Raw genomic sequence first — 25,924 nt, forward strand, 5'->3', positions numbered from 1 at the left:
AATTTTCTTGCCGATAGGTCATTGCTGCTGAGGGTGAACAGAATGCCTCCAGGGCTCTGAAGGAAGCTGCGGATGTGATCTCCCAATCGCCGTCTGCGTTACAGCTCAGATACCTGCAGACTCTGAACATGATCTCAGCCGAGAAGAACTCCACCATCATCTTCCCGTTACCAATCGACCTCCTGAACGGCTTCGTCAACAAGAAATAAAAACAGCCCAGTTTATACCAGATTGCAGGCTCCAATCGTCGCTTAAAATGGTTAAATCACAAACGGTAGATATATAAGGGTCACGGTTTAAAAAGGCACCTATTTTCACAATATCCAGCTGTATTTGTCATAGACTTTTGTTCGGTAGGGAAGTGCTTTCTGATCCCGATGAAAGCATTACCGTCCGTCTTTATAAGATGGATTGCAAATTATATCGGGACAATAACAAGTGTGGTCGTCCATATGGACTAGAATAACCCCCCGAAACTTGTCTGATTACGGTCTTGCATGCACCACTGTGGGATGCCCTGCCTGGTATAGTCGTTGCAATCTGCAAGCCAAACTTCAAGAGTTTGAAGGACTCGTTCTCATTCATGAGAGTTAAAAAACAAAAATATGTCTGATGTCAACGTGATGTACTCAACCGACAAGGTTGCTTGTATACGTTTTCAAAAGAACTTTTGGAAAACGTCCTGGAATCAATCAAGGCCGGTTGTTTCATGACTGGCTTTAGTTATTGTATATATATATCTCTGGCTATATCATTGGATGACTATCTGGCAGTTTGCAATATGTTTGGCATCTTGACTTTAGAAACACAATATCAATTTTTACTTTATCCTCTTTCTAATATCAATGGAGGGTTTACCTTTGTAAGATTTACATGTTCATCTGCATGGGCCCCTAATTTATTATCTCCATGAGGGGCAAGTGGTTTTTCAAGGCTTCTTTTGTGTAATCAATTTTCTGATTGAATACGTGTTGTAATATATTATATATTTAGTAAGCAAACAAAACAAACAACAACAAGAACAACAAAAAGAGTTAAAATTTTGAATGAAATAGTTCAGGTGTCCGCTATTTGGTTGCTTCAACAAAATTTATGTAAATATTATACATCACTTTTGCATCCTTCTACAAACAATTTTTTGTACATGAATTGATTCTAGAATTCAGAATGTTATTTCAAGCTTTCGTGAGATTTGTTGTTTTCATGTAGTAGCGTTTGGCCTGCAATTAATAGATTCCTGTTATTAGTTTACTAGTTCTCTCCCCCCCCCCCTCCCTGGGAGGAAACAGCCTGAAGGACCAAAAATAGAGGGGGACATTTGTTGCAGAGGTTAGATGAGCTATCGGCTGACCCAGTGAATAATGGCTCAGCGGTTTGTGACAGTTCCAATGTTATAAAAATTGAATAGTAGTTCACATTTCCATCCTTGATTTTCCAAAGATGGAAGGATAAATATTTAAAAAGCGTAAAATGTCAGTGGAACGAAAGTAAACGTAAGCAGATACATACGATAAATCTGTTTGATAAAAATGTAATTGACAACCTATGTTGAAGTCAAGACAGAAAGGCAGTAGTAGAAAAAAGGAAACCAGGCATAAATAAAACTGTAATTAGAGGGAGAAAATATTGTCACATTGGTAAATGAGGCGGATTGAGGAGAGGAAGTTTACACGAGCTATGTTTACAGGTTAAAAGTTGTGACATTTCTTAAACCACGCCATGAAGAAATTTGCTGGACAGACGCTCATTTCTAGCTCGTGTTGACATTTGCATATTTTTTCTCAGTAAATATTTTTAAAAAAATGTTTCAAAAATCATTTGCAGGAATCTGTATCGGACATTTTGTGTTTCCTTCTTCATCTTCTGCTTTTCATCAGACATGATGGCAGCATTGACCTGTGTTTTTATCATGATCAAACTTCAGACATATTTTTTGTCATTTATTACTGTTTAACAGTGCATGCTTTTGATTGTACAGATTACTCAGCTGATGCAGGAATCTGTCCTTTTGACATTCCCTGATGCTTGCTTCAATTGTTCAAAGGTTGTTGGTACAAAATCTTTTGAATTTTGCTTGTTAATGAGATGACTTGTTTTATGAAAATTTTTCGCTGTCACTCATCTGCATTAATTAAATTAGCCGTGAATTTCACTCTGTTAGAAAGTGATCTATTTAAGAAGGGTGGCTTTTTGTGTTTAAATATTGTTTTAATATTCTGCCAGTGATAAGATAAGTACAAAAATGGTACTAAAAAGATTTTTTTCTTGGCACTGCCTCATTGCTGTCAGTAACAAGAATATAAATCTTTAAGAAATGTTAATTGTTTGACATGCTTTAAAACAACCATTTGATTTTGAATTCATTTGGGAAGCCAAATAGCGATTTTCTTGAAATAACCAAAGAGAATGCAGTATACCCCATCAAGATATGCGGTGCTTTAATACCGGTTAGAAATTTTGGCAAAACGAATGGGTCCACCCAAAAAAAATTTGCCAAATCAAAAAGCCTTTTATTCCAAGTATGATAGATGCTACTCTGAGAGAAGCACCAGGACAGACCCTTGGGAGTAGTGGACTGTTATTTGAAATCCTTACAGAGCTGTGAATTTGCCGCTCCTTTTTAATAAATATAGAAGACCAAATAAGGAGCGGTCTTGTATCCACTTTTTTATCTGGATATAATGTTTGTGTTAAAGTAAGTTGGCCTGATGTTTCAATCCTAGCAGGATCTTCTTCAAAAGCTAAAAAGCCTCTTTTTTTTTAGCCTTTGAAAAAGATTCTGCTAGGATTGAAACGTCAGGCAAACTTACTTTTACATATTCTCCTACACGGCTCTCTAGTGGATAAGCAGTTTGCTAACAGTTTTATTTTATTTGGATATAATGTTGACATGACTTCTTCATCTTACTGATCCAGATAAATCTGAAGGAAGATATGTAAGGAGAACAGAAAAAACAGCAGGTTCAGAATAGACCCTGGTCAGTGTTGGTGGTCTGTTCCAAAACTTGAACAAGTTCGATATTGCTTTGATACTTACTAATAAATTTATCAGTACAAGGCGTTGGTGTATACATACATACACTTACATACATACAGTATCTGTCTGTCTGTTGCCTTCAGGCAATTGACCAATCAGAATCCTGTCTGTCTGTTGCCTTCAGGCAATTGACCAATCAGAATCGAGTTAACCAAGTATCTCTATATATTAATAATGACGATATGACCACTGTTATGTAATGTGATTTTAGTTTCATCGACTTCATGTCGCAACAGAACCAGTGATAACCCAACAACTTAAATGTGGTTACGTCTTCCTCGTGTAATCAAGTTTGCATAAAAGTTTGCTCCTGTATCGGGGTGTCAAGTTTGTCAGACTAAGCAACCCAAGATGGTTATGTTCGTTTTATTGATTTAATCCATTCTTTACCGAATAACATGCTACTTGTATCAAGAGTTTACAAACCAATCAATAGAGCTATGTAGTTGTTATGTAATCAAATTCACATAACAAACTAGCTGCTGCATCAAGTGCAGTTGGCATATCAAATTAGGTTTTTTTCTTCTTCGCCTAAAAGTATTTCATTCTCTGGAAGTGAATTGTTAACTGTTCTTGCTTGATGACATGGGTATTTTGTCTGGTGGTGTAGTATGCTTCACTTTGGCCGAAAATACATATATACTAAATTGCCACACTGAATCATGGTATTCTAACAGCGATGAAAGAAGTCATGTTATCGGCTAAACATTCTCGTCTGCCTGAATATCACCTATTTTCACTCATTTTGTGAAGTATTGATTAACTGGTGTTTGAATTTTGAAGTTCTATTCATCATTTCAATCACCAGAATTACTGTGTCAATATCTTGGTTTACATGTGACATTTGAATAGTTTGTGTCATTCGACAACTGGTCAGCAGCCTTTGCAATTGACATCCACAAAAACAAAGCAAAAAACCAAAAAAAATCGAACTTTGATCGACCTGTGTCTTTGTTTTTTCCTCTGGACGGAGTTTGATTGAAATTTCAGGAAAGTTTAATATTGTCATCTATTTTGTTTGGTGGTGAGAGTAGATTTATTGATTCACTGAGGAAATTGACATTTGGCATCACTGTGCGCTTTTGTTACCTATATCCTACTGCTGAAGTTAAGTGAATTCTGTTGCTTTAACAAGAGCTGCATTACTGTAATTAGTAGACTTGTCGATAACATCGGCAAAACTGTATTCCGACTCATATGTTTAAATCATCAATTCCAAAGACAAACTTGATTTATATATGAGTTATCATCAGCCAACAGTGACATTTATGATCGAGCATTTTAAATAGAAAAGAATCCTTTGTGTGTTAGATTGCAAAACTGTTCAAAACATCTAACACAGTTTTTAGCTACTGTAACCAAATGTCCCTCCTGAAAACTTAAGAAGATAAGATTTTTTTTCAAGAGATGATGTGTTTTGTAAACACCATCCATTGAATAAAGATGTATATGAACATCATAAATGTGTGTATTTTGTGATGATGATGATGACTTTATTTAATCGGTATCTGAAATGCAGAAGTTAATACTGTTGCGGTGCACAGAGAATCCATGTAGCTATTTTTCATATTAAATGGTAGCCTGATAACAATGTAACTAGTTGCTGTAATTTCAATTTTTCAGAGTGATCGGTCAGGAAAACGAAACCATCATGAAATGATGTGGTTTGTCAACATGTGTAATTTGTACTGATGAAATCTGGAATTGCCTGGTTTAGTACTTTAGTCCCAACAATTTTCATTTTCGACACTGTTATCATGTGAAAAAAGTTGTAGCTACAGATATGGTTCCCTCGGTCAAGGATTATCAAATACCATGCACTCCTTACAAGTTTATGTTACCATCATGCCACCCAAAACAATGCAAGCTTCGATATTTTGTAGGGTCTTTATGGAATCATAATCATACCCTAGAAAAGGCAACTTTACCATTTCAGTAGAGGGTAAGAGTCACTGAACCCTCCCCCCTCCCCTCCCTACTCACACGTGTACCTTCTGCTCAGAAGTGCTCAGTTGTACCCTGCTCCAATAGTACTGCTCATCATTATCCAGTAACTGTATAATTTGGTGTACTTCTGTCATTTTGTAAGCATGCATATACAATATCATTTTCTTAATATTTCTTGTGTTTATTAATTGTTAAAAACAAAATATATAATAATTTGTGTATCTTTTTGCCAGAAACCATTTTTGATGTTTGTGTGTATTTTGTTTGAGATAAAGTTTTACATTAAGGACTATAGTGTTACTTTTGAAGAAGAAACATCTTTAAAGAAAATTGTGACCTAGCCTACATTTAAACTAAAAAGCTTTCAATTCTCTTGGAAAAAACCCTAAAAGTAACCTGTTGTGAACAGGGGCGGATCCAGGGGGGGGGGGGGGGGGCCCGGGCCCCCCCTTTTTGAAAATCCTGATTTTTTTTTTTTTTTTTTTTTTACCGCGTTCGAGGGAAAGTGCCCCATGCGTGATCAGTGGCGTAGCTACGGGGGGCCTGAAATTGCAGACATGAGATCCATATTTTCAGGCTAGGTACATGCTGCTTAGAATACTCGGGAAGTGCCGTTTCCGGCCTTCTGGGGGGTTTGTAAAGCCAAAAATTTTCTTGAACGCTCCGCGCCAACCGATGATGGCGCTCCGCTTAGATAGTCTTACGTTCAGGCGCGGCTGGACCAGTCAGACCCCCCCCCCTGTCACAAATCCTGCATCCGCCCCTGATATGTCATTGAATATTCCACAAAACAACTTTTTATGTCCACGAAACTGTCGAAACATGATTTTCACTACTGGTAGAGATATAAAATATTGGGAATTCTGAATTTCCTGCAAACATGCGGCTGTGCCTGTTCAATACTCACTACTGTATCGCCTTAAAAAATGATGAGTGGAAATAGTTTCTCCAGGACCGTATCGTATCGTGGGTATCGAGTGCGTCTGATATACGAACGTACGTAGTACGTACGTACGTCTATGATGATATGCACTGTACTGTGCTGATAAAAACATAGGTGAATTTCACTCCATGGGAGTGATCACTGAGCACATTCCGGTATAAGAGTGAATTTCCACTCCATTGGAGTAAATCTTAACTCCTAATAGAGTTATATTCACTCATATTAGGAGTAAGGGGTTAACTCCAATAGAGTTAAATTTTACTCTTAATTTGAAGTGCGCCGAGTGATCACTCCAATGGAATGAAATCCACTCATTTGTTTTTAGAGTGTTGCTAGATATATGAAGAAGAAATTTACATACCAATACATGTTATCGGTCATCGATTGGCACAAAAAGCCAGATTCTGATGACAGCTGCCTCAAGAAACCCAATAAATGGCCTAATAAGCACCGAGCCATCAATGTGGACCATTACCGAAACATCGATGCGTGTTAGTCTTCCACCCCCTTCCTCTAATGCTATTTAAGTCCACATGTGGGCATATCCTGCAAATCTACCGGTAGCCCACAAGGGTTTGAGTTGGGAGAAAGGCCTTGACAGCTTGAAACGACAAATGATGCCAACTTCCCTCAAGTTAAAAGTCTGGCTGAGTTGGCAAGGCCAGTCAGCATGAAAGAGAAAAAACTTTTTTTGCATTTCTGTCACCAAAGTTGCACATCTTTTTGGTTGCTATTTTGCCTCACAGGTGCCATCTCCTGCGATCTGGGGGGTGCTGAAATCTCAAATTTTCTCTGTACGCTCCGCGCCAACCAAGGTGGCGCTCCGCTTAGATAGTAAACTCCGCCCCCCACAAGAAAGCCCCCCATGGCCCCCCCCCACTCAAAAAATCCTAGCTACGCCACTGTGCGTGTAATTTTTTGTAAAATAAATTTGCAAAAAGAGTACACCATCATTCTGATAAAGTAAAGGTGAGAGGGGCACTCTGACTGCATCAATAGTCTCCATCTGGAAGGGGGCATCCAAGATGAAATGGCCTGGAGTAGCCTGGTAAAAAGTAGTTTGCATCACCACCTACTCCCCAAAGACGTAAATCCCAGCTCATTGCTCGAGATTGCAAATATATGCCCGGCAAACCATGAATACATGATTTATTGGAAATAAATTTTACTCCAAACTTTCACGAAAAGTAGCACCAGATTGCACCGAGGACCTCCATATTTTGTGAAATTTTCCCAAAGGGGAGGGGGGCACCCACTCCCCTTAGACCCCTCCCCCAGGACGACGATTAGGCATTTCCCATCTGGGCCCCCCCTTCGGCGAAATCCTGGATCCGCCACTGGTGAAGGTTATTGGACAGAACAGGAGTGTGAAGAGAATTTACAGTGTCGTAAGGTACACAAAGTGACACCCCTGCAGTCTCCCCCCACCCCACCCCTTTCATTTCTGTTTCCCACAAAAGGATAAGAAAGGAACATTCACTATTCCAATGTTTTCAAAATCTGCAAAAACTTTTAAAAAAGAAGGTTGCTTTGTTATTCAACTTTGTTGAACCACTGCATAAACAAATATGATTATTAAACCAAATTTTTCATAGAGACCTGAGATAGTACACAAGACGCCACATGTGTTGGTTACATAAGACTGTGTGAATATCGCAGACAATCAAAACTACAGTATCAAATGTTTCCCGAAAGGCGGTAAAAAAGAATCGTCTCATGCCGGTAATCGGACCTAGTTTCGAATGAGGTGTAACAGAAGTGTTGGACACCACCATCGACCCCAGAAAATACACACAGCTTGCTACCGTCGGTAATTAGACACTAGTGTAGTCAGTACATACAGCTACGGTCAATACCCACAACACAGTGTACATAGCGGCGATGGACATCTCAGGTCTATGTAAAAGATAGCAAGGTATCACGTTTCATTACTGTCTGCATTTTGTAGCGACAAGGAGTAAACTTCACTTGCAAGCAACGTAAAGTTAACTTTTTTCAGAACGCGGGTTGGGGCGAGTCTTCAATGCCTTTAAGCACGTCTCTGTATGTTGCCGTGTCGGACGAATCGAACCGTAAAAGTAATTAGGCCTACCGACTTTGCTGCGATACGCGTTATATAGTTATTTGCCATCCGCTATCCCCCTCACAATTTTGCAGGGTCGGTAAGAGTGACTCCATAGTTTCCCTTTCGGGAAACCGAAAATAAAAATTTGGAGGTTAATTGCAAATCTTATAGATGATCACAGGTGTGCGCATTTCGTAATGCACCGCCCAAATGAAGGCCTTTATTTTCAAATACCGCCCTCGATATCAATGTTACACTCTTCCTTTTTAATTGTAAAACAGCAAGTACCTCCTCCTATTCGCAGGTTAGCACGACTTTGTAGGATGGCAAACCACAATTAATTACTCCATTGATTTACACACTAAATTCGTCAGTTTCCATGGCGACAGGGAGTATAGGTAGAAAATTTCAACTGACATGTCCTACCCACTTTATGATGGCTGCTGTTGTTCTTATATGTAACATCAACTATGACTGTTAAGATTTTGAGCTGGAAGAGGTCGACTTTAGCGTAGTATACTCACCGATCCAAGTCCTCCCGATTTTTCGAGCATTAGTTTATTTCAACTTCCGAACATCAAAGTGAATGGTGATGGTGACTGTAAACGTGCCAAAAGAGTCACTTCAGTAGGTCCATCTTAACGAGGACTATTTTCCGGATAATGGTAAACTTTCCGGCGGCGGACGGATACCCTATTCTTATTGTGCTGTTACCTGTAATGACTCTTTTGTCGAATTCTGCCTGTGGCCGTCAGCCGTTTCGTGTCATGAGAGAGGAAGGAAGCGATACCTTGAAAGGAATAACGAAGGCAGGGATAATAGACAATTCATTTTCAATAACCTAAAAACTCTTTAATATTCGATGATTAAAGTTAACCACTTCCTGTTTGACTGAATATGTTCCGCTTTGAAATTGGCTCCCAATGCCTCACTACAATACACAGTAAGCCGACATTGATTACGTAATACGCCTGGAAATTCCATATTGTAGACGCCAGGGTAGAACAACGGGGATTTCAGGTATATTACGTAATCAATGGCGGTTTATTTTGCATTGTGGTGAGGCAATTAGGAACCAATTTTCAAAGCTAGCGTGTTCAGTTAAACAGGAAGCGGTTAATAAAAAATCGAATATTAGAAAATTTGTAGGTAACTGAATAATATAAATTATCTTTGATCCCTGCTTTCGTTATTCCTTTAAGAACAAAGGAGAGATGTCGTATATTAGAAACATCGAAATTAGTATAGGCTATCAACAGGCTCCCTCCAAATGAACTGAGCTGTCACGATTCTTCCTATTTCCAACCCCCATTTACTTCCCTTTCATTGCACCCCGTGGTAAAGTCTCGTGCCGTTTTAATGAGGTCCCCTCTATCTAAGGTTCTTAATTATAGACGCTGGAAATGTGCTGGAATTCTGGAATGTTTAAAAAGGTTCTCGCATAATTATATATCGCTGACAGTGCTTTGAGTTTAGTAACAATGCGATCCTCGACGGCTTTCAATAGGAGGCCTATCGTTAGACTTTCAGCAAAGACAGCACGCCATAGATTGGGAAGAAACTTAGGACTGAATTTCTCAAGTTAGGCATGTTTGGTCTTTGCACTTAAAATGTATCTTTAGTAAGTATTAATTCGCATCGGAACCAACAGCCTAGAGTCGTATATAGGCCTATATTTACATGCAGTAACATTATACATATATTGCATGGGAAACAGCAAAATAATCTATTTTGCGAACAAGCCGGTAGAAGTTTATCCTGAAAATGGAACTTCAACACGTGATCGAGTAAGAGGTCAGTGCATTCCTTACTACGTGACTTCAGGCTACCTAAATATCAGCACAAGGTGAGGCGCAGGTGGCAAATGTGCAATCTGCGTAAGAGGTTCAAGCTCCGCGGTACACACTACTAACCGCGGTAGTATATGATATCGGAACAATGTTTTTATCCAGCCATCAGCCAACTTAATTGGGAGGATAAGGTGGTGTGGGGGGTGGCTAAATGTTACGTCGGAGTCAATTTCTCGATTTAAAAAAAAAAAAAAACATATTCTCTTGCATATACTCCGCAAACAGTTAGGAATTCCCCGATTGGGAACCCTGGAAACTGACAGCAACTTGTGGTTAAACCGGGATCAGCCATTCTTCATAAAGTCTGCAAATTCATCATTTCACACCTCTGCTGAAAGGTCTTCAATACGTGTCATTGTAGTGCGTATGGAAAGCCGTTTTAACATTTAATAAGGAATTTCAGATATCTCGAAATAAGTTTAGATATCTCAAATTAAATTACAGATATCTACAATTTATTTAAGATATCTACAAATAATTGCAGATATCTTAAAATCAATTTCAGATATCTCGAAATACCAGGGAATTTCAGATATCTGAAATTGAATTCGAGATATCTCGAATTCAATTTCAGATATCTCGAATTCAATTTCAGATATCTCGAATTCAATTTCAGATATCTCGAATTCAATTTCAGATATCTCGAATTCAATTTCAGATATCTGAAATATAATTTCAGATATTCCGAATTCAATTTCAGATATCTCGAATTCATTTTCAGATATCTCGAATTCAATTTCAGATATCTCGAATTCAATTTCAGATATCTCGAATTCAATTTCAGATATCTGAAATAGAATTTTAGATATCTCGAATTCAATTTCAGATATCTCGAATTCAATTACAGATATCTGAAATTTCCCGATTAAATGTCAAAATGGCTTTCCATACGTGCCATTTTAACATTTAATCGGAAATTTATGCATATGCATTTCAGATATCTCGAATTCAATTGCAGATATCTCGAATTCAATTTCAGATATCTCGAATTAGAATTGCAGATATCTTGAATTCAATTTCAGATATCTCGAATTCAATTTCAGATATCTCGAATTAAATTTTAGATATCTGAAATAGAATTTCAGATATCTCGAATTCAATTTCGGATATCTCGAATTCAATTTCAGATATCTCGAATTCAATTTCAGATATCTGAATTAGAATTTCAGATATCTCGAAATCTATTTAAGATATCTCGAATTCAATTTCAGATATCTGAAATAAGAAACAATTTCAGATATCTAAAATTCCCGATTAAATGTTAAAATGGCTTTCCATATGTGCGCGGTGAATATGAAAGCTAGTTAGTTGTTGGTATTCAATCAAGGGTTCTATTTGTAACCCCTTTGAAGTTATTTCGGTCACGAAGAAGCCATTTCGGCGTTGGTCCTTTAACGTAGACCAAAGCTATGATATATTGTGTAATGTTTATAAACAGTACTCTGGCTAGCATGTGCCTGAATATAAACGAAGAAATGAAGATTAAAACCATCACAGATTAACCGGACAACCAAGCTGTAAATCACGAATCACGCCTGTTTCGGACGTGACAGAGAATACACAGAGTCCTGGACACTGATTGGTCAAATTGAACAACTTGTTAAACGTTACTGTTGCTTGCAACGTTTTATTGCAGGATGTTGTAAACTCATATGCGTTCAAATGTTACCTGTCTTGTTCTCTTCAAGATTAACGAACCAAAGTAGAGGATTTTTACGTATTGTTTTGAAGAAGTTTGTTACTCATAGAGATCTATTTCTTTGCGTGTGCAGTATTAACTATTCGCCGCCACAATTCTTTGCAAATCTGAGTCTGGAATCTTTCCTGCATAGCCAACCTGTAATTTGAGATTGCTATGAAATGGGTATGTTCAGCTTGCATTCACCAACAAGCCATGTAGATGATGAAGCGGGCTAGTAATCCCAATATTGTAGCACGCACGCGCACTACAATAACAACACCAACTGTGAAAGTTCAAATGTCAGGAAGTGTCGAGTTTCCTAACGGATGTTTTCCCTATAAGGCCGACGAATAGGCAGTATAGGGGTAAAACGGTACGCAGCTACATACCTCCCCCCGTTTCCGACTGGAACCCCACCCCTCCCTCATCCCACCCCGCCCATTTAGATTCGAGCCTGATAAATTCGAGCTTGTTGGAGAACAAAAATCGTAAGATGAATAAGGTTGACCTCATTTTAAGTATTGTTTGGGGCTACTTAGACTGGCAATGTATAATTTAAATTTGCCTCCGAATACAGATTGAAGAGTGCGTGAATGATGACCACGGGAGAGACGGGGCAGCCTTGACTCGTAACGGGTATAAACTCAAAACAGGTTCAGGCCCCTTTGTAAGTCAGTCGAGGGTAATTTTGAAATTATTAGTATTTATTAGCACAACCTTGCGTTTAGAGCTGCTGATATATAGACCTAATATACAGTTTAAATATGCCTCAGGATGTACTATTTGACGTCGAATTTATTTTCTGGGAGAGGAACCCCAGACAACCCTAAATAGGAGTCACAGGGGAGCCCATCCTTTACAAAACCCTTCATTCCCCTCTGCCAGAAACCTTCCGTGAAAATTCTGAGATGCATGTACAAAAAGCATTTGGTCGACTTGGTCGATATTTGAAAGCTCCCAAATTAACATAATCAATTGTCTGATTGAACATGACAAAGATACAACTCTACCCGTAGCATTAGGTAAAATTTCTTACATAGATACGTAAAATGATCTGTTTGACCCTATTACTTTAGTTTCAATTACAAAACATCAACCCAAGAACAATAATCTTCTATGTCATGTGAGCTTTGTAAATTAAACATGCTGGTATATAGTTGAGCATTATTCCAACAAGTTAAACTTACTATCAGCTCTTTGATAGGATTATGATGTAATAATATTATGCACAATGGGTCAATCCTTACACATTCTCAAGTAAGAGGAAGGATCTTGAATATTTGGTGGTAGCCAGTTAACACTGAAATTATTTTCCTTCACTTTTCACGTTAATACCCCACCTTTTCAACGTTTATATAGTAAACTTCATTTTAAAGCTAAAGTTAAATCATAATCAACTGTCGGTCATGAAGACAATGACAAAGATATAACTTTTCCTGTATTCACCCATATATAAGCAGTATTTTCATAATCTGCTGCATATAATAGTTTAATTTCAATTAAGAGTCAACAATCAACCAGTACCAAATGAAGAATGAAGAATGAAACGAACTGATATAATCCTCTTGAAAGAAAATGGAACAATAGTGAACTTTGTGACATGAAACATATTTGCATTAAACTGACCATTATCATTCTTGGGACACTGAATGCTATGACAGTATAAATCAATTTCATGTTACTGTTTGTGTAATAAATGTTACAATCACCATGTTAAATACACAATCATCACATTGATTGGATTTATTATTGTACTGCTGAGTATTAAGCACAACGAATCTAAACACTCTTACAATAACAACAATCCCTCAAGTTATCCGATGTGACGGGTCTGAAAATGTAATGATAAAGAAACAACTCTTCCTGAAGTCAATTTAAAACAATTAAGCAACAACTTTAGATACACAGTGATTTGTTCATTATTAGTTTCATATGAATTAGCATGTAAACCAATCAAAACAATTAGTGGCGAAATGAAAGGATATCATCTTTTTAATAGAAACTGGAAGTTATACATCAAAGTGAACTTTCAGATATGATAACATGTGGAATGCTGACTATGACGACTGCTACACTGCAGTTACATTGTTTTTGTTGTTGGCACGGTAAGCACGAAAATCTTGAATCTGGTTGCACCAGGGAGTTGGTTGCACTTCACACACTTCACGCACAGGACATCACCATTGCATAGATTCTCTGAGCCTTTGGCAAAAAAACAAAACAAAAAAGCCCAAAGGTTGGAGGAATGGAAAACAATGTTCTTCAACAATATCATTTCTCCCGAGGATTAAAAACATTCATCTTAAAAATCAGTACCTTTGAAAAATTTACTCTCTACCAGGGCTTGAATAGTTGATAAATATTCTTCATTCCATTAAGATAAAATATATCTGCATCAATTTTTTGCATAGTATCCCAAACACAAAACTGACATAATTACAAATTGTGGTGGGCACAAGGAATTGGAAACTTACACAATGGAAGTCTATGAAAGCTGTACATGATTCCTTTACAGATAGTTTACCCCTTTGCGTCTCCCAGGAAACAAATGTTGTAACAAATGGATTGCAGTAAAGTTAAAAGCATCACGCCGTTTTCACATATGGTTATTGTTGAATATATGTACATAAGTTTCTTTGATATCCACAGACAGTATAGTGTTATACCAACTAAATGAATTATTTAAGCAATCAAAAGAATTAAAATGAGACATCTAGTGTGCCAACTGGATACAGCTACAGCTTAAGTTAAAGTTAGGCCTAAAGTACAGGTAGGTATGGCCGCACTCACATTTATATATATCTGGCTTGCTTCGATTTTTAAAGTGATAAACATTCATAATATTTAACTCCTTGTAAACTCATGAGATGATAATGCAATCAACACAATTTTTTGCTTGCCAGCTTTTTTGTCAGGTTGCGGCTTTGATAAGCCAATGAGACTTTTTCGCGAGTTCATGCTTGCAGCAGTGGCGGAGCGTCCACACAGTCAGGGGGCGGATGCCCCCCCCCCGGGCCCTGACGGACTCAAATGGACAGCTGGCGCCCTTGTCAGCTTTTTACCACTTTTTACTAATTCGCGATTATGGACCTTTTTTTGCGATCTCATCTACCTATTGACATTTGTCACATTATCTGCAAATTAGCAAGGCCCGGAAAGGGTAATTTCCGGCGATCTAGTGAGTATCTTTACTCAAAAAATGTCTGTACGCTTCGCGCCAACCTGTGGTGGCGCTCCGCTTAGATAGTGTCGAAAGCCCTTACAGACCACTCTCGCCCCCCCCCCCCCGACCAATACCCCTAGCTCCGCCACTGGCTTGCAGAAGGATCTAAAATACATACATACACACATACACACATACATATTGTTTTCTGTGTGTAGGTATCATCTAAGTTTCATACTCCCTCCCGTGAGTTTAAATAACTCAGGATTAATGTCGGTTGTTAGTTTTTTTCTTTCTTTCATCCCTTCCTTTGTTATCTTGTATGTGTATAATAGTCGTAATTGTCTTTGTTAAGGAGAATCATCATCGGTCCCGCCTCCCCCGTTGAAATGAAACCTTTTTTTTTAAATGAAAGCAAAAGAAGATAAAACCTGCAGGCCTATGTGAAACGAAATCAGATTAATTCCATTAAATTTAAAAGTCGAGCTTTGTTGGTGAATGTAACCTATTATCTATCATAAATAAATATTATAAATAAAAGTTAAGGACACGTAGAATTAAACTCGGCCATGGTTCAAAGTACGAACTGACTACCAACGTGGAAAGACCAGGTGGAATTAAGTTTATATGGAATGGCTGTCGTGTATGTTATGTTGTTCCATATAGTGAACAGCGATGGCACGCCATGACACATTCTGGCTCTGGCAGCGAATCAACCTTCCAAATTCCAAGTCCCCCTCCCCTCCCCCTCCCCCAGTTAATGCTCATGTCCGGCAATACCGAGAATCCCGGAAATGGGTTCACTTGCGTGCATGGTAGGAACTTGATCTCGCTTTAGGGTTCGATTTCGAAGCTTCATCCTGTAACAGAACTGATACTGCGACCCTGGATTTTACTCGATTGTTATCGAAGATTGATACAGTCAGTCCCCAGCGGTGCGAAAAGTGTTTTCTCTTCTTGAAGAATATGCACGGGGTTTCTCGATGTCACTCCTCATTAATATTTAATTAGGTAAAACTTATCATTTTCGAAGTTCAATTTCTCAGTCATTTACCAATTTATATGTGTGGTAATAGTTGTATTTAATGAAGGAAAGGTGTTTAATCCAATCGTTACTGACAAAAGACACACAAAAAAAAGGAATGGAAAGGGAAATTTCGGACGTATTTTCCGAACGTAAATTAACCACTTTCGAACTGTTTAGAAAAATTGTTTTTTTTTTTGCATAAATATCATTATTTCCTTTTTTTAAAACTGGTATATTCGCTTAAAAAAACTCCTTAACCACGAAGTACTATCCATTTCTCTCAAATCAGCATATTGACCAAATCTGGTGCATATAAAATAGTATGTCATAACATACATATACGACATTATACACATAATGAATGGTTATGAGTGCAATAGTGCAAATGTTTCATGAGTTGAAAGATGGAATGTTCCATTCAACGAGGCGCAGCCGAGTTGAATAGAACAAATTACATCTTTCAACGAATGAAATATTTGCACTAATGCACGAATGGAAACCATTCATTATTTGTTTTATACAACACCTTCAAATTTGGATATAATTGGATGTAAGTGTTCAGGTTGGTGAATGCATTTCTACGAAATCCACCGTCCACCAGGGCGTGCCACAAGGATCTTGTGCTGGCCCTGTTCTCTTTACGGCTTATGCAAGTACTTTATATCATACAATCTCCAGTCACCTTCTCGAGGTCATGGGGTATGCAGACGATCACGCCCTGTACCTAAAATTCAAACCAGGTAATTCCGACTCTGAACTTAGTGCTCTAAATGCTATGGAGAGTTGTTTATTGGACGTTAAGGCTTGGATGAATATGTGTCGCTTAAAAATGAACGATACCAAAACTGAATTTCTTATCTTTGGTTCACGAAGTCAACTTTCAAAACTTGAAATTGATTGTATTAACGTGGTCTCATCTATTATTAATTGTGTAAATGATGTGAAGTATATTGGCGTTTATTTGGACAACACCTTATCAATGAAAAAACATATAATTGAAAAATGTAAAATCGCTAGTTTTAACTTGTATAATATTAGGAAATTACGTAAGCATCTTTCAACTGATTCTACTCGCACTTTAGTTCAGGCACTTGTCACATCACACTTTGATTATTGTAACTCTTTGTTTTATGGTCTTCCCAGTTCTTCCCTTAATAAGTTACAGCGTGTACAAAATATGGCTGCCCGTATCATCCTAAATTTGAACAAATATGACAGTATATCTTCTGCTTTTAAACTTCTCCACTGGCTTCCGATAAAGGATCGTATCGATTTTAAAATTTTATCACTCACTTATAAGGCGCTTCACGGATCTGCACCATCTTATCTGAAGGACCTTCTTAAACCACGATCAGTGAGCTACTCCATACGATCTCATGACAGTTTGATTTTAACTACCCCCCGCACTCGCTGCAAGTCCCTTGGTGACCGATCTTTTTGTGTCTGTGCCCCCAAATTGTGGAATGCACTCCCATTTTCTATTCGCAATTCAAGTACTGTAAGTTCTTTTAAATCCAGTCTAAAGACTTTCATTTTCACACGTGTATATAATTAATCTAGTTTTACTTACTCTCTCATTCTTTTTGTATTTATCTCTTACTATTGTTTTATCCTATTTTCTAATTTTGTGGCATGGTATTTACTGTCTTCATTTTCTCCATCGTTATTGGATTTGTTTAGTCTTTTAGGGTTATCTGTTTTTAAGATTTTTACCTCTTTCATATGATTAACATAGTTTCTTAATTTTCGTTAAGTTTTATACCTTTACTCTTTTAAGTTTGTACAGCGCCATAGCTTATGTTTTTACATATATATGTGCGCTTTAGAAATGTTTAAATAATAAAAATTTTAATAATAATGTAAAATGCACTCATGCAACAGATTGTTTTGAACAGACATGTTTCTCTGCTCTCTTACCATTGAAAAAAGTGCTATCAAAAAAGTATAACCCGTGGTTCTATTTCATAGGGTGCAATAGAGCGGATTTTGCATGCAATCGACGAGCAATTGACCAATCAAATGGCCGGAATATAATTAGGTGTTGTATAACATGACATACCGTATGACTAGTTGCTCTGTTGTATGTTTCAAATATCCCAATTATGATACAATCAACCAATGGGTGAAATTTAAGGTAATTTGTGGTGTACTGATTTTAATTAAGACAAGTATGGAAAACTGTTGTGCAATTGGGATACAACTCTGGTAAATTTAGAGTAAAACTGTGGTACAATTAAGGTAAAAACTCTGGTACAATTAGGGTAAAACTTGGGTATATACAGGTATTAGTGTAAAATTGTGGTTAATTAGGGTAAAACTATGGTAATGCCATAGTCCACATAGGGTAAATTTGAGACAAAACCATGGTGAAGATGAAATAGAAAGTAATAAAAGCCATGGTAAAATTGTGGTATGGTACTATTGAAAAACTGTGGTAAACCGCATCCATAGGACCAAAATACCCCAGTCAAATTTTGGTTACCATGAAAAAAGGGTGGTATTTGGCAGTGGTTAGTGTGAGGTAATTTTTGTCCTAGGCTACACTTCATCTTCGGAGCTTGCAAAATGTGTTGAAAGAAGATGAGCATTTTCTGGCCCTATATTTCAGAGCCATAGTAATATAATGACTATTTGGTATGAGTTGTGAACATTACAGTTTGACATGGGCGTTTGCTACGAACTAATGCAATGTACATCATTACATGTACACGCAGAGCCAATACAAAGTCCTAACATCTGTGATACATAACGCTTTGTTTTGCCATTGATTATTGACAAGACTAGTGCATTTCCAATCGCGAATTTGGTATCAATGTTACCAAAAAAGTGTATTTTTCTCCTGTAACGATGTCAAGTTGACGGCAAATTTAACGGCACTTTTTGGAGCCATGAAAAAAGGCGTCAAATTCAATGGAGACTTATCAGAAAGTACGACAAAAATAGAAATTTTTACTGTTGAATTACGACAGATAAATGTTGTGAGGTTCAACTTACCACGTCATGGTGGCTAGCGACGCCTTCTTTTGCATTATTCAAACCTTTAAACCAGAGGGGTATGTCTCAAGCAGTTTCGCAAAATTTCATACGTCTGGCCAAATGTTTGGGGCGTGGCTACAAGAAACCCGCTCTCTGAGCTCATTAACCCGCTCGTTGGGGAATGACTGGATATGCGTTACTTCGGGTCTTAAAAGTTCCAACAGTGAAGAAAGCAAGTTATTATTTGTAATTTCGGTCCTGGCAAAACACCGTTCGCCTTGTTCAGAAAACACGATGGGAGTCCTTACACACTCGTTGTGTATTGCTGTCTTGTACTACGCTGCGTTTTCAGGTAAGGTTTTTTCAATTAGACTATTAAATGATACAATACTATGATGTATCTACCAAATACGGCGAAGACTGTCTTGCTCAATTTCTGTCGCCGTGAACACTTGTGAATTCAAAGATGATCGCAAAAGTTTTCTTTTTATTTATTGTTCTTTTTATACTCAGGAACCACAGTAGAAATAAGTCTACTGGACTTTAATACTTTTCTGTGTTATCTTTATACCATGTTTTACATTTCTTTGTATCTTGGTGTGAAATCAAATCAATATGCAAATATAAACTTGCTCTCTTAGAAAGAGTTTAATCAAAGTTGTTGAAGCATAGACCGTATTAGCATAGGCTATCTAGCATTATTAAGGTATTGGTCCTTTCTGACGGAATTTAATGGTATAGGCCTTCATTTACTTTCAACATAAGGGGATAAAGTTTAGGAAGAGTTTTACATTTGTAGAACCAGATAAACGAACAAAATAAAACGAAACAGTTGATGAAAGTCATAGTAGTGTTTTCGAAGATTTCCCATCTTCCTCGTCAGGAAATAGATAATAATATAGTCACTTATGTATAGTGCATACGAAAGTTGTAGTATTTTCTGTCGCCGTGAAAACTTGTGATGATGACTATCCATGTTCAAAGATAAAGGAGGTTCTAAAATAAGTTGAGTATATATGACGATCCATGTTGAAATAATTGATTGATTGAAACAATCAACTATTTCAACATGGATCGTCATATATACTCAACTTATTTTAGAACCTCCTATATCTTTGAACATGGATAGTCATCATTAATACTACAACTTTCGTATGCACTATACATAAGTTATTATCTATTTCCTGACGAGGAAGATGGGAAATCTTCGAAAACGTTTGAATATACACTACTATGACTTTCATCAACTGTTTCGTTTTATTTTGTTCGTTTGTCTGGTTCTATAAGGGGGATAGTATAGGTGTGATTTGGTAGGAAATTAGTCTTGATCTTTCGAAGACCGTTACAAAAAGAAAAAGAAAAAAAATAGATCACTGCAATCAGTCCAGGTTGTGTTTCTGTACGGTTGGCTACTTCAATGTTTTGAGAAATTTCTGACTATACATCGGATGCTCAGTTTTCTTGGATTTTGACAAATCAATGCAACAACTCTGCCTTGAAATGTAATTTTCATATAAGTGACACTTTAAATTAACGTAGTTCATTTCCTGAATCTAAGTTAATAAATGACTAAAAATGCGACCTCGTCCGTCTTGCATTCAGCAAATAAAGGTTTAATAGAAGTATCGAAGCGGTTACTTTTGGACATGATTTGCATACATCCTTCATACTCAGATTTTCTCCATCTTCTTTGTAGGTACTTCCGCTCAACTTCAAACTTCCTTCGTATGTGAGGGTAAAACTTTGACCATCGAATGTCCAAGTGGAACCACGATCGACGTGGAGGATGCTTTGTACGGAAGAGACCGCGGGCCATCGGTCTGTAACCATCGTTCGATACGTGTACGTCTTTTATTTAAATTTTCTTAATTTTCTATAGTTACTTAAAGCTCAAAACGATTTCCGCTCTCGAGTCCGTCAAATTTCATTCCATTAGCCCACGCCCCTTTGACAACGAGACTATCTCGTAACAACGTGATTCCTCCCCTGCCCGTCCCCAACCCCTCTCCCCACACACACATGCATGCAGTCTCACGCACTCACCTCAATTAAAATATAGATAGATAGATATTTATTCAGCACAATAGATAGAATACATACAATGGAAATTGGATGAAAACAGGAGCTCAAGCGAAAACAATGAAACGATTAAGACAATAAATAAATATTTAAACAATTCGTATGACTAGGTAAAGGATATAAAAGGGTACTATGTATACTGCTCATGATATAAAAAGAGTATTCAGAGGTAAACAAGTATAACAAATATAGCATATTACACAATAAGAAGCAGTGGCTAAAACGTGAAGGCAAGACTAGAACCAATCAGCGGGCATTATTTGTATTATATATCTTTAAGATCAGGATAATGACTATTTGTGAGCCTCTTTGATCCCCTGAATGTACGCAACCTTTTACCAGAGGGCAGGAACTGGAAGTACTGATGAGCAGGATGTGAGTCCTTGTTCAGTACATTATCGACTCTCTTGAGTGCACGCTCCTGGTACGGAGAGTGGAGAGATGGAAGGCCCGTACCAATAATATGCTCAGCATTTCTATTACTGATTGCAATTTCCGAAGGTCACTCTGGCATACACGACCAAACCAGACTAAAATGTTAGTAGTTAAAATGCTTTCTATAATTGCACGATAAAAGTTTGTCAAAACATTTGCACTGACCCCATAAGATTTAAGAACACGTAAAAAGAACAGTCTCTGGCGTCCCTTTTTCAGTATTTCTTCAGTATTAATGTTCCATGATAAATTGTCCATGATAAATGTACCCAACAACTTCAATGTGTTCACCTGCTTTACCACCATTCCATCGATAATGAGAGGACCCATTGTGTTTTTATTTCGTCTGAAGTCCGCAATTTATTCCTTTGTTTTATTAATGTTCAAAATCAAATTGTTTTCCTTGCACCAGCTCACTAATCGACTCACTTCATTGCGGTACCCGCTTTCTTCCCCATTAGTAATTAATCCAGTAACAGTGGTATCGTCAGCAAACTTGATAACCCTCGAGTTCAGGTCGATGGCTATACAATCATATGTAAACAAAGAGTACAACATCGGAGAAAGCACGCATCCCTGGGGGGTACCTGTATTTAATACGATAGATTCTGAGAAGGTATTGCCAATTTTGACACATTGTTTGCGACCAAGAAGAAAGTCTAGGATCCAGTCACAAATAGCAGCGGGGAAATCAAAGTGATCCCGTAATTTAAGATGGAACCGTGACGGCACGATGGTGTTGAAAGCGGAACTATAATCGATGAATAGGACCCTGGTATAAGAACATTTCCTTTCCAGGTGAATAAGAGTTTCATGCATCCAAATCGAAATGGCATCCTCAACAGACCTGTTGGCTCGATAGGCAAATTGGTATGGGTCGAAGTTAGCATGGTAGGAAATTTTTTTAAATGTTAACACGAAACCTTCGAATACTTTCATCGGTACTGAAGTTAGAGCCACTGGACGGTAGTCATTTAGACATGATGCATCGCTCTTCTTAGGAACGGGGACTATCGTTGCCTCTTTGAAAGACTAGGGAACTTCACACGTGTTCGGGGACCAGTTAAAAATGTTTTTATACCCATGCTATGTCCGTAGAATCAAGTTGAGCATGCCCTCCTGAGTTTACGAAACGGTTTATTCTATCCATTTTCCAGGTTACTTCCGGTTGTAAAGCTAGCACCTCCCTGTCTCGAGTAAGGGACGCATGTCAAGGTGAAACCAGCTGTCAAATATCAGCCAGCAATCGAGTGTTTGGGGATCCATGTGTGGGTACTTATAAGTTTTTGCGAGTTGAGTACAAATGTAAGTATACCTACCCAGCATATTACACGTACTTTACCAAGCATATTACACGTACTTAATTGTTATGATTCGTTGCAAATATTTCGACTGGAGATTCAATTTCAAACTTTCTTCATTAAACAAAAATGTGTCTGTGCGTATGTATGTTGTGAACCTTATCCCCTTTCGCCTCTTCTCACCAGCCCATCCCCTTCCCCCAACACCTATTGAATATGTCTGCATGGATGGCATCAGTTTCATGTTTTATTTATTTATGTTATTATTTTAGATTCGGACATGATTTACAAACATAATGCATTTTCATATTTTCTCCATCGTCTCTGTAGGTATTTCCACTGAACTTCAAACTTCCTTGGTATGTGAGGGTAAAACTTTGACCATCGAATGTCCAAGTGGAACCTACATCGACGTGGAGTACGCTTTGTACGGAAGAGACCGCGGGCCATCGGTCTGTAACCATCCTTCGATACGTGTACGTCTTCTATTTAAATTATCATAATTTTTGGTTTTGATGATAATCGTAACCTTTGCATTCATGATGGCGTATGTGTGCGTGTGTGTGTATGTGTGTGTGAATGTGCGTTTGTTTTTCTATCTGACCGAGGACTTGAACAAAAGAATTCCAGGTCCTCGGTTGTGATTTCTAAAGAATCACCACGTCCTCGGAAGAATTTCTATTGTATAGGGTATTGTTAAGGTTAGGGTACGTGGATTTGAACAATGGAAAATACAATGGGGTCCTCGGTTGGAATGTAAAACCAACATGTGTGTGTGTGAGTGCGTTTGTGACGCACAACCTGTAAACACGATATCTCAAGAAGGGAAGGTCAAACCATTTTCATATTTAGTGTGTATAAGTAACACATTGATTACAAGAAGCCAATTGTTTTTGGTAGAGGTCAAAGGTCATTTGGGGTTACCAGGGGCTCCTTGTAAACACGATATCGCAAAAAGGAAAGGTCGGACCAACTTCATAGTTCGTGTGTTGAAGTACTACATTAATTCCAAGAAGCATATTGTATTTGGTGGAGATTACAGGTCATTTGGGTCACCAGGGATCAAATTGTGAAAACCTTGTAATCACGATATCTCAATACTGGAAGCTTGGGCCGACCTCTAATGTAGTGTGTATATTTACCATATTAAGTTTAAGAAGCCTATTGTTTTTGGTGTAGGTCAAAGGTCATTTGGGGTCATCAGAGGTTAAATCGTGACACCCTTGTAAACATGTGCACGCTTACTATACATTACGTCAGGTTCATGAAGAAAACTGCTCATGTTACATCATCGAAACCACAATGCATTTTTGCATTCTGGTCTATAGTTACTCAAAACTCAAAACGAATTTTGCTCTCGAGCCCGCAAAGCTCATTCCAAAAGCCCACGCCCCTTTGACACCGAGACTATCTCGTAACAGCGTGATCCCTCTCCTCCCCCCCCCACCTCCCCACACACACATGCATGCAGTCTCAAGCCCTCACCTCAAATAAAATATACCAATGCTATGTACGTAGAATCAAGTTGAGCATGCCCTCCTGAGTTTACGATACGGTTAATTCTATCCATTTTCCAGGTTACCTCCTGTTGTCAATCTAGCACCTCCCTGTCTCGAGTATGGAACGCATGTCAAGGTGAAACCAGCTGTCAAATATCAGCCAGCAATCACGTGTTTGGGGATCCATGTGTGAATACCTATAAATTTTTGCGAGTTGAGTACAAATGTAAGTATCCTTACCCAGCATATTACACGTACTTTACCCAGCATATTACACGTACTTAATTGTTGTGATTCATTGCAAATATTTCGACTGGGGATTCAATTTAAAACTCTATTCATTCTGTGTATAGTGGACCTTATCCCTTGTCGCCTCCCCCTTCACCCAACCTCCACCTGCTCCCACCCCTCCCCCAACACCTATTGGATATACCTGCATGGATGGCAGTTTGGGCATCTGTTTAACGTTTCTCCTTAATTTATAATTTCGCAGGTAGAAGCGTTCGCAGAGCCAGAGTCTGCGAATCCGGTAATTTGAGCCTCCATTGTCCTTACGGTCAAGTTTTGAACATCGTAGGTGCATCATACGGACGAAATGCTGGTAGTGAAGTCTGTCCATCGCCCTCTATCCGGGTAAGCAGCCTGTTGTCAATACTCCTCGGTACACGAGTCAATATTTGAAACGCCATGTTACCAGTCAGGGGCGTTATAGGGGTTCAATATTGAAGGGAGTGGAAATACCTCCATGAGGGGGCAGTAGGTCAAGCAAATGTGATGTGGTGGAGTGGGAATCTAAAAAACTACCTCAAAAAGTTCCGATCAAATAGATCAATATCGCAACACTTTTTTTGGTCAATCTTAGTTTTTCGATCAAAGGAAACTTTGCAATATATCGCAAAACCACACATATTAATTACAAAAATTGGAAAAAAGTAACTTTCTAATACCAAACATTGACACTTGTTACTTATGAAAACGGGCAATTTGGAGGATGTTTTGCTACATACTTGGTGTGTGTGTGGGGGGAGGGGGGGGGGGGGGGGGTGTACGTGTAAATTGCCTGATATACAGGCCTACTACAGAAAGGGTTTGTTACTTGTTGAGACCGGGTTTGTTTCAATAAAGTACGATGCGATGTCATATACAGGAAATAATTAATTGTCATTTCACGATAATATATAATAACTTTGGAACGAACGACTAGCCATTTATATTCATTCTAGCGTGAATCCGTGCCTACCTTGTATAATGTAATCCATCCTACAGCTAAAAACATTAAAACAGTTAATTCAGAAATCGGTTTTACCAGTGTCCCACTCCACCCCCCCCACCACAACACCCCACCCCTCCACAACCCCTAATGTTATTTCCATTCACATGACCTCTTTTGCCCTTTAGTCACCTGCAGTGTGAAAAAAGAAAGGCTTTCGTCGGTTTCCCTCCCGAATTGTATGTTCTCGTATTTGCTGATCACAAAGAATGATGTCTTTGGTTTCCCCTCACCATTATTTTACTGCCCTCAATCTTCTCATGATATAGAAACAGTGATAAACGAACGAACGAGTACATGAATACAAAAATCACAAAGTTTCATTGGAAGAAAGAAAAGAGGTCAAAACAGAGAAAAAGACACAGCATACAACTTCTTTTCTTTCTGTTCTTACTTTCTGCTTTCTTACAGCAAATAAGTAACTGTAGAGCTGCGTCCTCTTCACACGTCGTGTCGTCTGCGTGCAACGGAAAGAATGCGTGCCACGTGAGCGCTAACAACGGAGTCTTTGGTGATCCATGTGTTGGCACTTACAAATATCTTGAGGTCGAATACAGTTGCAACTAACTTGCGAAGAAGTGAACAAGATGAATGTACCTGCTATGTTCTTCTATCCACAATAAAGCTTTGCTATATTGAGAGCAGACATTT

General features: G+C 38.2%; 2 protein-coding genes and 1 long non-coding RNA gene across 6 annotated transcripts in view; 2 read left to right on the forward strand and 1 right to left on the reverse strand.

Annotated features, from left to right (window-relative positions):
• LOC139963613 (band 7 protein AGAP004871-like) overlaps positions 1-5,223 on the forward strand; it is a 91,793-nt gene extending 86,570 nt beyond the window's left edge. For all 4 annotated transcript variants that reach the window (XM_071964567.1, XM_071964566.1, XM_071964568.1 and 1 more), the window contains exon 6: positions 18-5,223. In XM_071964567.1, coding sequence (XP_071820668.1) covers positions 18-209 — 192 coding nt within the window. In that variant the 3' untranslated portion in view covers positions 210-5,223. The remainder of the gene's footprint in view (positions 1-17) is intronic.
• On the reverse strand, positions 2,775-6,780 carry LOC139963614 (uncharacterized). Its single transcript, XR_011791640.1, has 2 exons — positions 3,156-6,780; positions 2,775-3,114 (listed from the first exon to the last, which is right to left on the reverse strand). It is a non-coding gene; the product is annotated as an uncharacterized lncRNA (long non-coding RNA).
• A 12,104-nt stretch (positions 6,781-18,884) lies between these two features.
• LOC139963605 (L-rhamnose-binding lectin CSL3-like) lies at positions 18,885-25,919 on the forward strand. The gene is made up of 7 exons (XM_071964543.1): positions 18,885-19,041; positions 20,386-20,531; positions 22,361-22,508; positions 22,835-22,980; positions 24,082-24,229; positions 24,497-24,636; positions 25,685-25,919. The coding sequence occupies exons 1-7, from the start codon at positions 18,984-18,986 to the stop codon at positions 25,838-25,840; spliced, it is 942 nt and encodes a 313-aa protein (XP_071820644.1). The 5' UTR covers positions 18,885-18,983; the 3' UTR covers positions 25,841-25,919.
• Positions 25,920-25,924: the final 5 nt, after the last annotated feature.

The sequence above is a fragment of the Apostichopus japonicus genome, chromosome 22 (assembly GCF_037975245.1).
Source record: "Apostichopus japonicus isolate 1M-3 chromosome 22, ASM3797524v1, whole genome shotgun sequence".
Taxonomy (NCBI): domain Eukaryota; kingdom Metazoa; phylum Echinodermata; class Holothuroidea; order Aspidochirotida; family Stichopodidae; genus Apostichopus; species Apostichopus japonicus.

Excerpts from the sequence above, each read along its gene's own strand:
- LOC139963605 (XM_071964543.1), top strand. The coding sequence starts at position 18,984 with ATGGGAGTCCTTACACACTCGTTGTGTATTGCTGTCTTGTACTACGCT. Across the intron at positions 19,042-20,385 it reads GTACTACGCTGCGTTTTCAG|GTACTTCCGCTCAACTTCAA; the intron begins GTAAGGTTTTTT and ends TCTTCTTTGTAG. Across the intron at positions 22,981-24,081 it reads GTAACCATCCTTCGATACGT|GTTACCTCCTGTTGTCAATC; the intron begins GTACGTCTTCTA and ends TCCATTTTCCAG.